General features: G+C 32.5%; 2 protein-coding genes across 3 annotated transcripts; both read left to right on the top strand.

Moving 5' to 3' along the window:
• Positions 1-4,051: 4,051 nt before the first annotated feature.
• LOC133669980 (E3 ubiquitin protein ligase DRIP2-like) lies at positions 4,052-9,376 on the top strand. 2 transcript variants are annotated; one of them, XM_062090351.1, is made up of 8 exons: positions 4,052-4,201; positions 4,279-4,417; positions 5,568-5,667; positions 6,142-6,472; positions 6,605-7,110; positions 7,215-7,265; positions 7,863-7,935; positions 8,989-9,376. In XM_062090351.1, exons 2-8 carry the CDS (start codon positions 4,303-4,305, stop codon positions 9,160-9,162), a joined length of 1,350 nt encoding a protein of 449 aa, XP_061946335.1. In that variant the 5' UTR covers positions 4,052-4,201; positions 4,279-4,302; the 3' UTR covers positions 9,163-9,376. The 2 variants fall into 2 exon arrangements, with proteins under 2 accessions (XP_061946335.1, XP_061946334.1); XM_062090350.1 differs by having other exon boundaries at positions 4,055-4,417.
• A 999-nt stretch (positions 9,377-10,375) lies between these two features.
• LOC133669408 (probable prefoldin subunit 4) lies at positions 10,376-12,857 on the top strand. The gene is made up of 3 exons (XM_062089529.1): positions 10,376-10,534; positions 10,640-10,750; positions 12,422-12,857. The coding sequence occupies exons 1-3, from the start codon at positions 10,526-10,528 to the stop codon at positions 12,680-12,682; spliced, it is 381 nt and encodes a 126-aa protein (XP_061945513.1). The 5' UTR covers positions 10,376-10,525; the 3' UTR covers positions 12,683-12,857.
• Positions 12,858-14,768: the final 1,911 nt, after the last annotated feature.

Below are 14,768 nucleotides of genomic sequence, written 5' to 3' on the forward strand. Positions count from 1 at the left end.
ATCATTAACTTCTAGTCCATTGGATAGCTAATCAATCAAGTACATATTGATGTTAATGTATTTACATTGACATTATTAGCCCTCCCTATATTTCGGGAACAACTAATCAAATCTCATATAAATATTAATATCAATTATTATCATTGATATCATTAGTCTTTTATACTAGGAATGACTAATCAAATTCAGGTAAATAATGATACTAATGGTCATCAATGATATCACTAGTCTCCCACATCGGGAACAATTAATTAAATTCAAGTAAATGACGATACAAATGATCATCATTGATATCATTAGTTTTTCATATTAAGAACAAATAATCAAATTTGGATAAATATCGATATCATTGATTATTATTGATATCATTATTTTCTCATATCGAGAATGTCTAATCAAATTCTTATTTCTTATTTCTTTTCATTTTTTATCCACCAAATTATTTGCTTCTTAATGTCACTTTAAAAAGATATAAAGAATTAAATTAACAATTCTACTAGTGTATTAATTTAACTAAGATAGGTGTTAAACACTTGCTTGCCGCATGTGATGTCTCAGCTCTTACTCTGAATTGTGGTCTCTTTGTATCCCCTTTCAACACAAAATAACTTCATTATTATTATATCTATCTTTCATTCTTTCCTTGTAATGTAATATTCGTCAAGCATAATTACATTTAAAAACACATTTCAATTATGATTTCATACACCATTTACATTAGTTATCCTCCTTCATTTGATGTCTATTTGGTCGAACCTATGCATAAAAGGAGAGGCAAGATTTTTCTTCACCTTGTTTTAAATTGACACTTGACCTATTGTTTAATCACTATAATAAAAATGTTTCTAGCATTAAACTACCAATTTAAACAATTAAATTCTCTAACCTAATTTTTTCATAATACAAAACAAATGCTCAACTCATTAAAATCCATGTTAAAACTTAAAATTAAGCTTGGACTAGGCTTCCTCACCTCTTAAAACAAAACTTTGAAAGAAAATGGCAAGAAAAACAAGTTCCCCCCTCACCTTTCCTTTTTAAAACCATACTTTTCGAGTAACAATTACCCTAGAATTTCTTCAATTTCCTATCTTAGATCTCCTTCAAACCTTTTTTGATCCTTTTTTTTTCAAGTGTTTAGATGAGATTTTTGAAGAAAATTTAAAAAACCATCTCCCTTTCTTCTTCTCTCAATGGCCAGCAAAAAGCCATGTGTGTATTTATACTAGTCAATATCCTGCAATTTATGACAATACCCCTCCTTTTTTTATTTGAATGTTTTTTCTTTAACCGGTTATCTTATTTCGTCAATCTTTTAAAACTAAATTTTGTTTAGAAATTTTAGTCCTTAAAACTCAATCTCTAACTATTTATCATTGTTATATTTATCTTTTCCAAATCAATCTAGTTTATTATCAAGTCAATTTTACTTAATTAATAAATTTTTTTTTAAAGTTGGGAGTTTATATTTTCAAATAAGATTATATCTTTTTTTATTTTTTAATGCTCTTTTTATACAATCGTCCATAATGTTTTTTTTCTTAAACTTTATGCTAGCATTTTTCTATATTTGTCTATTTTTAATATCATTAATTTAAAAAATAATAATTTTTTAAAAAAAGTTAATAAACACAACCATTCTATTGTTTTTCAAAGTGTTTGAGAGTGTGGAAGTGGTTGCTTTTAAAAATATTTTTCGTTTGAAAATGCATTAAAATTAATAATATATTTTTATTTATTTTTAAAAAATTATTTTTGATACCAACATATCAAAACGATCTGAAAATACTAAAAAAATTAATTTGAAGTAAATAAAAAAATATAAAAAAAAAATTTAAATTTTTTTTAAAAACGTAAAATAAATAGGCTCTAAGAATAATGCATTCTTTCATCCCATGAGTTTTTGATTTTTCAAACATCAAAGTTCAATTGTTTTTTCAATTAGTTTTTGTATATCAAATTTAATTATTTTTCTAAGCGAATCTTAAAATAAATGTAACACAATAATTAAAGATTTAAATCCCTAGCTTCAAAAATCACAAAATATAGCTATGTGGGTTCTGTCCCACTGATCAGCCATATCCAGATCTAAATAATATTAATAAATACTAATGTAAAAAAGAAGTTTCATAGTTGTGTAAAAAAAATCTTTAGATTATGTTAGATTAATATTTTAGAATAGAAAAGAAAAATACAAAAAATAAACATAAACATTATTAGTTAAAAAATTAAAAATATAAAATAAATTTATCTTTATAATATTTTATATACTTTAAAAATAAAAAAATATATAAATAAAAAAAAACACATTAACTATAAACTAAAAGAGGAAGAGGGTTTTACTGTACCTCTCCTCGTAAAATCCTATTTATTGGAATAGTGATTTGCTTTATTTTTTTTATTTTTTTAATTAATATTTTTTTGGTTTAATTTCATTTTTTATTATTATTTTTTTTCTATTTAGTTATCACACTTTCATGACATGGATCCCAGGTTTAATAGGTTAACTTGATTTGACAAATTAACTTAGTTGACTCAGAATTTTTTTTTCTTTTAGTTTTATTCTTTAATATTGATTTGATTGAAAATTAAACTTCATTATTTATTTTGTTTACTTTTTATTAGATTATCCTGATCTCATGACATGATAATAATGCTTAACGGATTAGGCCGAGTTAACTCGTGTTATTTTTTGTCTTTTATTTAATTGATTTTTTTTTAATTTTATCATTTAACATTGAATCGGTTGGGAATTGAGCTTCATAATCTATTTTGATTTGCTTTTTATGAGAATATCTTGGTCTTAAGATCAAAGTCATGAGTTTTGGTATTTAAACCCTAATTAAATCAGGTTGTTTTTTTTATTTTCTTTCTAAGAGGTTATATTGTTTTCATTACTTGGGTCACGAGTCCTTCAACATTGGACTTGCTTTTTATTGGATTATCTTTGTCTCATAACCCAAATCGCGGATTAATCTAATGGACTCATTTTTTCTCTCTTATTTTAATTGAATTTTTTTCTCTCAATTTCATCAATTAATATTGTATTTAATTGGGAATTAGGCTTTATAATTTATTTTTATTTGTTTTTCATTAAGTTATTCTGGTCTCATAACTCAGTAATAGTGCTTAACGGTTAACTTGGGCTAACTCAACTTATTTTTTATGTTATTTTTTTAATTAAGATTTTTACAAATTTCATCGTTTAACATTAGATCCGACAGAGACAATTGAGAATCAAGCTTTATAATTTGTTTTAACTTTTTCTCTATAGGATTATCTTAGTTTCAAGATCAAAGTCGTAAATTTGACATATTAACTCAAGTTAAGTTAAGTCATTTTTTTTTGTTTTTTTATAAGGTTATCTTAGTTTAATAACCCAAGTCATGAGTTTGGTGGATTAACTCAGATTGTTTTTTATGTTTTTTTTTATCTCATCTTTCAATATCGAGTTGGTTAGAGATTGAAATTTGTAATTTGTTTTGATTTGCTTTTTATGAGGTTATCTCGGTTTTATGACCCGGGTTGTAAGTTTAACATGTTAACCTGAGTTGATTTTTTAGGTTTTTTTAATTTTTTTTTTCAATTTCATCATTCAATATTGAGTTGATTGAGAATTAGATTTAATAATTTATTTTTATTTGCTTTCTATATAGTTATTATAGTCTCATAACCTGGATTAAGAATTTAACACATTAACCCAGATTTTCTAAGATCAATATAATATGTTGTTATTTTAATATTAAAAAAAGATATTATTTTAAATTTTTTAATTAAAATTTATTTTCACAAGTTATATAAGTTATTTTTAACTAGTAAAGTAAACCAAGTTATATTAGATAAATCCTCATGTAATTTAATTTTTTTCTATGCTCCGGGTGAATAATTTATTACTATCTATTTTCACTATTGTTTCTCTCTCATTCCAATATAATAACCCAATAATACGGTCAGTTAAAAAATAAAACCAAACTCGCCGAACGTTAAACACGAACGAAGCGTGTTCCGCATTTACACGCACAAACAAACAAACAAACATATAATGAAGAAAAAGAACGAAACACACACACACACACATACTCTTCGCTTCGGCCTTGCCTTTCCTTTCATGTGATTTCGTCGAAGAAAGAAACAAAGCTCCAACTCCATATCCCCACCCCCCTTTTGTGTCCTAAATTTCCAACAGACTCTTAACCCACACGTTGTTACTACTTCTTCTTCTTCTTCCTTTTTCTCTTTTTAATATTAGATCTTTCTTAATTATTATGTTTTTCTCAGCCCTCCTCTGAATGTACTGTGGATATGGCGGGACAGACTGTCAAAGTCCAGAGACAGGTGCTCGAGGAATGCATGACATGTCCTCTTTGTAACAAGCTCTTAAAAGAAGCTACTACGATTTCTTTGTGTCTCCATTCCTGTGAGTTTTTCTCTCTTTTTTTGCCCCTCTCTTGTGTAATTTGTCGTCTTCAATTTTTTTGATCTGGGGTTGTTGGGATTGTTGTGGAATTGGATGATAAAATTTGGGTTGTTTTTGGCTTTTTGTTTCTTGATCTGGGTTTTTTCTTGTTTTTCAATTTCTTGTTTAGCTTGCGTATCATGGCTTGTATGGATGTTGCAATTTGATGATTCAATGTCGTTGAATTCGTGATGGGGTTTGTCTTGATTTGTATTAATCGATATGGAGTGCAATTCTAATAGTGTTCATTTTTGTTATATGGTGGATTATTGTAGTTTTCAAATTCTCTGTTACTCGTGTATTTTTGCTTTCATTTCTGGTTTTGGTTCATGCATGTTCTGTATGACCTTTGTCACGTAGTGTTGAATAGTGTTTTCTTGGTGATTTCAGTTTCAGCTTTGTACACTACCGGTATAGTATTATGATTAAATAAACATAGTCAATTGAGTAACGACGATATGCGTACTTGAATTTGTTATCTTGCGTCGGGTAGAATCTCCAAATACTCTCTGTAAGTTTGGTCCTTTAGGCTTCAGGTGGTACAGTTATGCAATGCATGCTTTGCACCACATGGAAAGCTTTGCTTTTCTTCTTTTTGATCTCTGTTACTGATAAGGAAATTAAACTAAAACTTGCATTGTTGAAGTAATTTGAAGTTTTGTTGTACCTTGTGACCAGTGTGTAATAATCAATCCGTATTGCCACTCACTATCCTCTGTCAATGACTCATGTAAACATACCGCCAACTTCATGACTATTCAATTTTCTTTAAAGAAAACAAAATATTAAAAGCTGTCAAAGTCCTTTGCCGGGCATGTATTATGCGTGCTGGTTGCAAAGGAGTGGCAAAAATTCCACGGAATTGCTGAACTATGGCAATTTGCTCTGTTTAATCATATGAGGCACATTTTATCTTGAACTATTTTTGTTATTTGTTTTTAGTACGGTCACGTCCTTCTGATTCTTGTTCTTGTTGATTGTTTTATCTTAAGGTGCTAGATCAAATCCTTTGGTCTTGAACAAGCAATACCCTCTAATTCCTTTTCCATCTAGAAATCTTTGATTGTTCAATGATCTGTTTCTGATGAGTTGGTTATGAATTCCAAACCAGTCTGCAGGAAGTGCATATATGAAAAGCTCTCAGATGAAGAGGTAGATTGTTGTCCTGTATGCAACATTGATCTGGGTTGTCTGCCAGTGGAGAAACTCAGGTTAGCCTTTCTGTGAAGCCATACACCCATAAACATGCACACAATCATACTTGCATACTTACAAGCACTTGTTCTCTTTTCAAAGTGCCACACATCACTATACTTCTATTCTAATGAATTGCTTCTCAATTGAGTTTGATATGGATTGGGGTATTGTTTTTGGAAACATAGACTAATTCTCTGCAAATCCATTCCCGTGATTTTATGTTCACTAACTGTAATACTGTTTACCTTAACCAACATAAATTGATTTGTTTTGGTCACTCTTCCTTAAAAGTGAAGCAAGACTTCTTAATCCAAGAAATCCTGAATTTGCAAAATTCAAGATGATATTTTAGTTAAATAACTGTTCATGCCCATGACATGCATTTTGACTAACTTCCAGGAAAACATTTAGATCAGAACACATGGTATGAAGTTTTCTCATGTTTATAGAAAAATAACATGCATTGGGATTTTCATGTTTGTATGCAGGCCAGACCATAATTTGCAAGATATAAGGGCCAAAGTATTTCCTTTTAAGAGAAGAAAAGTTAATGCCCCTGAAATTATGCCTTCGATGATTGCATTGCCAGCAAAAAGAAAGGAGAGATCATTATCATCATTGGTGGTCAGCACTCCCAAAGTGCCAATTCAAAATGGCTTGACAGGAAGGAGATCCAAAGCTGGTGCCAGAAAGGCCGCTGCATTACGAGGATGCAATTTTACTGTTGAGGAATCCAAGAAAGAAGATTCTGCTGAAGATAATCCGATGAGCCCAAGCTCACCAGGGTCTCCTGTCAAAAGTATTCAAAAGAGAAGGCTGGTAAAGGAGACATTAGTTTCATTCTTGTGCTTGGATGAGTTGAAATTCCACCTTGATGTTGTGTAAGCTAGTTGCAGCCAAAAACATTTTTACTATATTAATGATGTTTTTTTCCTTGGTAAATTCATGCAGGATTCCTCTGTGGCTGAACCTTCTACTGAGCAAAGACGTAATGATGATGACGAGGATGATGATGTTGAAATAATTGAAGGGAAGGCTGATCTATGGACCCCCTTGAATTGTCTTGTTGAAGCTGCGAACAGAACCAAGTCCTCCAAATCGCATTCACAAGGGCTGTCTTTAGTCAAATCTGGCATGCTTGATGATCCTGATTGTGAACCTCATCTGTATGAAACAAAATCCCGAGCAGAATCACCTGGTGGTCGTCACAGTGAAGTATATATGTCTAAAACAAAAAATAAGGAGCATGGACAGGGAATAGGAGTCCAAGATGACAAGAATGGGAAAAATTCACTTCCCATATCAGTGAAGCGGAGAAGGTTAACTGCAGCACGAAAAAGGGCAGCTCTGTCTGAGGAGTTGAGTGCCTCAGCTCAAGCAATGATAGATGCTGCAGGAGCTAAGAGCAATAGAAGAAATGGTCCAATATGGTTCTCATTGGTTGCCTCTGAAGACCAGTAAGATGCTTCCCAGCCTGTCTCTAATTTATATTACTTTGTCTACTTGTGAAGCTTGGATTGTGACTACTTCATGTTGCTAATGTTGTGGAAATTGTCTCCAGGAAAGAAGATGCTTCCTTGCCGCAGATATCCACATGCTACTTGAGGATTAAGTGAGTTTCTTTAGTCTTATTACCCTCAAAACTATGTTCCATTTTGTTTTTTTCTTCTGAATATGTATATATTATTTTTCTCTGCATTTGTGTATTTAAAAACTACTTCAGTTTTTGAAAGGGTAAATTTGAAGTGGGCCACCATGCTTTCTCATAATCTCTTTTGACAGGTTAAGAAAATGAGTCTTTGTTTTTTGTAAGAAGATGTCAAACAGAAACAAAGATTACGGTTTTTACATAAGATGATATAATATTATGGTCCAAGCATTTGTTTCCCCAAAATGTGGATACACATTTTACATATTTTATCCATCTGCTATAATAGAGTAATGTTAGGCTTTTCATGTGTTGGTTATTTCAGTAAATGTGCGGATTTTATTGTTTTGTACTCTAGAATCTGTTTGGTCTTACTTTGCTTTTAGTAATTGAAAATCAAATTGTTGCTCTCATTGGTCGACTTAGTTTTGGTGTATTCACTTGATGGTTATACCTCTGGGTTTGCTCAAATCATGGTCTTTTATGATGAAGCCATCAATTAACTTGGAACTCATCCTCATTTACCCCTTGCTTTATTGTTCTTGATTTTTCTCATCACAGGGATGGTAAAATGCCTGTGTCTTTCATTCAAAAGTACCTTGTAAAGAAACTTGATCTCGATAGTGAGACTGAGGTGTGTTCATCTCTCTTGCCTTCCTCAAAATATAATTTCCTTGTTGGTTTACTCGTGAAAAATTGCTGTGATTTTCATTTGTCAGCTCTATCGTCGTTTGCTGGCTCTTTATTATTGCTTGTAAAAGGTCAGGAACAGATATCGAGCTTGTAACTACTGTTGGGTGTAACTTGAAATTAATTTTTTTATGGAAAGATCCCGAGGGGGGCATGTTTCCTTACTTCTTTTGTGCCCGAGGATACCAACTCATTTAACCCTAGGAAGTTTAGTTGGAATGATTTGAATAATTCCTAAAACTTCAATAATCAAAATGACAGCACCTTTTGTCAAGTGTCAATAAGGCTTCATATTGTCATACCAAGATCTGCTAGGGAATCTTAAATCATATGAGAAAATGTACTCTTATCTTCAATCAATGTGCATTCAACTCTATCTTTTGAGTAACATGTAGTTTTTCTGGAATGAAGGGAGATACATATACCGATGAGTGATAAACAATGATATCAAGAATTCAGGGCTATGGATGTCATACAGCATTATATTTTTCTTTGAGCATAGATGTTCTTAGCCAGATGCAAAACAAGTAGTTTTAAATTTTTAGATATTTTCCGGCTAACAAGATGGAGTGTTATAGTGCATTCTATATCAACTTAGTCAATGCTTTCATGTTTCATATTTTCTTATATCACTTCTGTTTTCTCGTGACACTATGAAAGCACTTCCGCTGCTTGTTGAATAAAAATCAAATCTACGTAACTTTTAATAAATACTGGCATAGTTGCTTGGTGTTCTTGTGGGGAAAAAAATCTGAACTATGTAATAAGGGACTTTGCTAGGAAGCTTGGATATGTGGTCCCCACTTTTTCTTGACAGTTCATTGTTTCCTAAAATTGTTGTTGCATATTTGATAAAATTGTTCGTGAACATTCCTAATACTTCAAGTCATGATTTTTAGAAATGGCATCAGAACTTTTGATTTGTGTGCTTATAATGGAATGAACACTAGCTGCTGCTGCTGCTGCTTCTTTCTTCTTCTTCTTTTTAATTTTGTAGGTGGAAATACTTTGCCGGGGTCAGCCTGTCCGGCCAACTTCGCAATTACAGAACTTAGTAGACTTGTGGTTTCGAACTGGTTCGTCATCAAAAAAAGTACCAGCCTCTGTGGGTTCGTCAGCTAAGGACTTCGTGATGGTATTGTCATACTGTCGGAAAGTCCAAGAGTCTTAAAATATACCTTTAACCTGCCTGTCATCTCGATGATTATTTACATCTTCAGTTATGAAATATTTATGTTGTTGGATTTTCAACATCTGTAACCTTTCTGTAACCTTTAAATCAAATCATCACGTGCATGCTGCTTTGTTTCATGCATGTGATTACATGTATGAATATATTTATATTTCATTTATTATAATAGAGAGCCATATCACTTACGTTTGTATTCTCTGTCAACACTGTCTCCTATTTATCCAGAATTCAAGTTCCTAATGATCATATCGCTATTTGAATTTACCAAGTTACTAATTTGCTGTTGAAAGCTGCAAATTGAGAGGAGAATGCATGTTTGTGAGAGTGAGAAGTTGCTGAAGCTGTTAGGAGACTTGTAAAACGTTTCCTCTTTCCGAACTGGCCAATGGCATATTAACTCCTGAACACTGTCTGCTAAATGCAGGCTTGCTCATGGCGGCACTATCTCTTGAACAGACATGAAATGATGATTTCTTATTTCACTCATCAAATTTAAGGCCGGCCCTATTAAATCGAAGCTTAATCTAGCTCCATATGCTGGAGTTATAAGATCATTAAACCGTGGACAAGTCCAGCCTCAATCATAGGAAAAATCTTTAATGAATTTCGGACTTGCAGCTCCTGTCGTTAAATCTCTTGTTCGTACCAAGTAGCATCATCTTAATCAAAAGCAGAGTGATTCTCTACCAAATTTAATTATGGATTTCGTCAAATAGTAGCGGATGAATAATGTATGTGTAAATCTTCATGCGAAAAGGACTTGATTTCAGTATACCAAAACCAACTAAAGAATTTCAAGAGAAGAGAAAAAATGAACTGAAAACAAGCCGATGAATTAAAAGTAAACTATCATACAATCTCCTTTTTTAGCAAAATAAGTAGTAAATTCCGTTAATTTAAAACCCTAATCTTAAATTCCTATAATTTTATATTCATCTGCAACCTAATCCTTTCACTATATTTCAACGATAAGTTAATTATTTTTCCCCTAAAGTGTCCTCTATTTCCTTTGGAAATTATCCAATCTCCCCAACTAAAAACAAGACAAAATCCCATTTAACAAGGGTAATTCAGACATTTAAAGAAGAATTGAATGTAAGACTGTGGTCAAGGGACTAACTCGTTATTTGCAAAACTAAAAGTACTAGATTGTAACTTTTGTAAACATAAAGAGACTAATTATAATCTACTCAAGAACCATTAATGATAGACAATCTTTAATGCTGGAAACTCTTCAGCGTGTTGTTTGCAGTTGCTGAGAGATTGAAGTGAGCGCATCAAACCTTGGTCGGTCGGTCTGTCTGTCTGTCTGTCTACTTGGAAGCTTTCTCAAAATCAAAACATGCAGCAGGTAATCAATCGAAAACCCTCCTACAAACAACTCCATTATTATTGTTGCTGTTATCTTTTTATGGTTTAATAATTAAGTAAATAACAAAGAGGTGAATGGTGAAAGGGTGGTGGATCTGACAAGGAGGTGACTTGGGAGGATCAGCAGAACATCAACAAATTTGGCAGATTAAACAACAGATTGCACGAGCTTGAAGACGAAATTAAGATTGCCAAGGTACCATCTTTTTATGTATTTATATGCCTTTCATTTCACTCTTGTTAACGTTTTGCATTTATGTGGAGATGGGTTTTCTGAATTTGTAACAAGGGCAGCTTTGATTTTGTGTTTTATTTGATGGGTTTGTTCTATCATCTTTTTTGGGTTAGTTTTTTATGTTTTGAATAAGAGGTTAATATTTTTACTGAGTATTATTGGTAGATAAAAAAGAGAAAATAAAAAGATTGTTGCACTTGTTGATCAGAGTGTGCAGCAACTGGAGTTTGCGTTTAAAAGGCTAAATGTGATTGATTTGAATATGAACTGGAAGTTCAATTTTCTGTCTTAGTGTTTGTACGTTTAAGGGTATGTTGGCTTGGTACAGTAGGAGGGCTTATGCAAATGTAGGGTCAAAAAAGTCCAGTGCTTGCAAGCTAAAGTGAGCTAATTGAGCTTATGTTGAATGTTAAAGATTGTTGAGGTTGCCTCATTTATCTTGAAATGGATGATCTTGAATATGTTAATTTGAGTGAAGATTGCATTAAGGTACTGGGTTTGTTTTTTCCTATGCTTTCAATGGGAACTGAAGTACCTGTGAAAGATTTTGAGGAAGTACATCATCTTGCTGATCTGGAGCAAAGCTTGAGTGGATCGGTTCGTCATAGGGTCCAAATATTGTGGTCACGGGCAAGTTGTTGGGCATGTCAATGGACCATGTTAATAGATAAGTAAGATAGTGCAGGCATACTCTTGGTCTCCCATGCCAAAACTAAGTGAAACTCTAAAGTGAAGTTCTAATTTCCCTCTCTGTTTCCTAGTTTGATTTAGAATTGAGAATGGAAAGGAAGGAGACATGGAATAATTTTTTATTTTATTTTTCTGACTGCAAAAGATTTCAATCCCAATTTTTTGCATATGGCAGCAAGTTATTCATATTGGCTTTGTGGGTTCCAGCTAGCCTAGATGGTAAATTCACTTCATAAAATTCAATATCCAAATTAAGAATGTATTTTCTATGTTAAGATCTTACTTTTACCTCTTCCACCTTTGTTACTGATTTCTTTCATGAAATTCTTTCTCCTCTCCCCTACATTTCTCTTTCTTTTTTGCCCCTAGTTTCCTCCATTAGACTTAAACATAACATGCTGTTATCATATTTAAGACTTGCTGAACTCCACAAACTCTTTTTCAAATTTCCGTTTTGGTTGTTCAAATACTTTACCGCCCAGGTTCATCCAGTCTGAGATGCTTTGTGCATAGTGTTCCCTTCACAGACATTTTTGTCCTAACCTGTCTCCTTGACTTAATTATACATAAACAAAGCGCAAGGATTACCATAATTTTATGTGGACAGTTTGTCACATTGCCAGTAGTAGTGCAACAGCACAGCATAATAGCCATCTTTTGCAAATGGCAGCAAGTTATTCATATTGGCCTTGTGGATTTCAGTAGCCTAGATGGTAAATTCACTTGACTTTGTCTTTGAAGCCCTGAAATTGAATCCCATCCAAACTGGGATGGGAGGGATTAAAGGGAGGAAAGGATGCATCTTGTTGTGTAACCTAGCTCTTGGACCTAATATGCCCCACCCATTCTATAAATGCATATAGGGATGCGTGATTTTGTTTTTAATCCTGTTCTCTACCATGCTGAGTTTTTTTTACTTATGCAATAGCTCCTTTCCTTCAGGAAACCAATGATAATCTAGAGGATGCAAGCAACGAGTTAATTCTTACTGACGAGGAGGTGGTTCGGTTCCAAATTGGAGAAGTCTTTGCTCATGTGCCAAGGGATGAGGTTGAGACCAGGATAGAGCAGATGAAAGAGGTGACTAGTAAGAACATGGAAAAACTTGATGAAGAGAAAGAGTCCATGGTTGCACAGATGGCTAAGTTAAAGAAGATTTTGTATGGAAAGTTTGGGGACTCCATTAACTTAGAGGAGAATTAGTGAGGTAGGTTTTTGTTTTATTCCACAGAAGCTGTCTTGCTGATTTGCCATGTTATTCATGGAAGGAGTCTCTTGTTTATCGTTGAAATATCAGGGAATCGACTTCTTCAAATGGTAATTGGATATTTTAGATTGTTGTCCAAGCTTCATGAATATAGATGGTGTATGTTTCTTACTCTCAGGTGTATCTACTATGAAGTGAACTGTTCTCTTCAAATTTTAATATTTTCTGTCTCATTTGTTATGAAAGCTGGTTTGTCTTCTGCTAGTTGTCGAGTTGCTTAAACTTAGGTTTTTTTTTTTTTAATCTTTTAATGAATAAAAGTAGTCGAAGCCCCAACAAAATTAAAATTCAAGTTTCCGTCTAGCAACAAACTATTGACAATGGACTTGCTAGGCAATCAGAAGGCCATTGCAGAATTTTCCTTTACAATTGCTTGATGTATGTCAATGATCAGATCACATATATGATTGAAAAAAAAAATAGAAATGCTGATTAAGCAAATCGGACTGTTTAATCATAAGCACCCGGCGTTTTCTTCCAATCCAAGTTAACCATTGGGGATCACTTGATACAACTCTGTAGCCTTCATTTGTGTATGGTTTACGAGCATCCACATCATCTTCATATGCCCTAAGGGCAAGATATTCACAACCATGGATGGGAGAGCATGTCACATGCTTTTAGCAAGGCACTTCCTATTTTCTCTATTTTCTGCCCCTGATTGTTTGTCACTCAGCCTTAACATAGTGTTCCAGGACAGAAGAAAAATTGTTTGTTACATAGCCTTAGCATGATGATGTTTCAGGTTACTTTTAATTAGCGTTCAGGATAGAAGAAATAGATATGTAAGAGATATAATCGTGTTTAGTTGACGAGATAGAGACAGAGACAGAGAAAAAAAAAATGTTTTCCAAACAATTTTAAAATGAATTTTTATACTTTTAAAACATAAGGTATAAATAGACATGTTTTCTCTGTCATCATTGTCTGTCTTATTGTAGAATCGGCAAAGCAGGAATTGGTTGTGACTATCATTGCCATAACATGAAAATAATTTGTTAAAAGGTTAAGATTTGTTTTATGAACCCTATATTTGCAGTTATTCTTTGAAAATAAATATAATGAAGTTTGCCTCCTTAAAGATTTACAAGATCTTTAAATAGATTAGAAAACTCTATATCTACTAAAAAATAACTTAAATTTGAAACACAAGGGGAATTAAAACAAAATGCATAATAAATTAATAAATTAAAAAAAATAAAAAATAAAATTAGCTCAAACAACAACTTTTATACCTAATTCTAAGAGATCCAATGGTCAAATCTCTCGTTATCACAGTTTTAAGATGTTAGTCTAGACTGGCGAGATCATACTTCCTCTTAGACCTAGATTTGTACTGGGTCATAATAGCATTTACTAAGCTATTCATATAGTCTGTTCGTGTTAGATTCCTACTTGAATTGTTAGAACCTTCAGTTTCTATAAGTCCAGCTACATCATTCTCTTTGAGTTAAAGAGAACTCACCCTCAAATTCTGTTTTTTTTTTTTTAAATAGGGTGTCAAATATTGAACATTAAAGACATCAGAAGTCTTTAGATGGTTAGAAAGATGAATCCTATAAGCATTGTCATTTACCTCTGTAACACCTCACAAGAACTTGTATTTTTTCCTTTAGCTTGTTGTACTCGCCCACTAGGAACCTGCCACTAGTGAGTGTTGTCTAGACTAGACATCAACCTTAAACACCACTCTCCTTGGAATCGGTGACTCCTTGATTGTAGAAAACTTAGATTGATTAGTCTAAACACCATCAATATACACAATAAAACCTAGAAAAGTGACAGTATTAATGAAGAACTTACACTTCTTGTGGTTCCTATATAACTGCTTATTTTTCATAGTGTCAAAAATAGCTCGTAAATGCTCTAAATGAGGTTTAAGAGTGAGATTATAAACTAAGATATCATCAAAATAAACTACAATAAATATGCCTAATATTCTTAATATATAATACATGAACCTCATGAATACTGAAAGCATTGGACAGGCCAAACAACATCATCATCCACTCATATAACCCA

Source organism: Populus nigra, chromosome 12 (assembly GCF_951802175.1).
Source record: "Populus nigra chromosome 12, ddPopNigr1.1, whole genome shotgun sequence".
Taxonomy (NCBI): domain Eukaryota; kingdom Viridiplantae; phylum Streptophyta; class Magnoliopsida; order Malpighiales; family Salicaceae; genus Populus; species Populus nigra.

Coding starts and splice junctions, on each gene's coding strand:
- LOC133669980 (XM_062090351.1), top strand. CDS start 4,303: ATGGCGGGACAGACTGTCAAAGTCCAGAGACAGGTGCTCGAGGAATGC. Junction 5,668..6,141: donor CTGCCAGTGGAGAAACTCAG/GTTAGCCTTTCT, acceptor GTTTGTATGCAG/GCCAGACCATAATTTGCAAG. Junction 7,936..8,988: donor ATCTCGATAGTGAGACTGAG/GTGTGTTCATCT, acceptor TTAATTTTGTAG/GTGGAAATACTTTGCCGGGG.
- LOC133669408 (XM_062089529.1), top strand. Junction 10,751..12,421: donor ACGAAATTAAGATTGCCAAG/GTACCATCTTTT, acceptor CCTTTCCTTCAG/GAAACCAATGATAATCTAGA.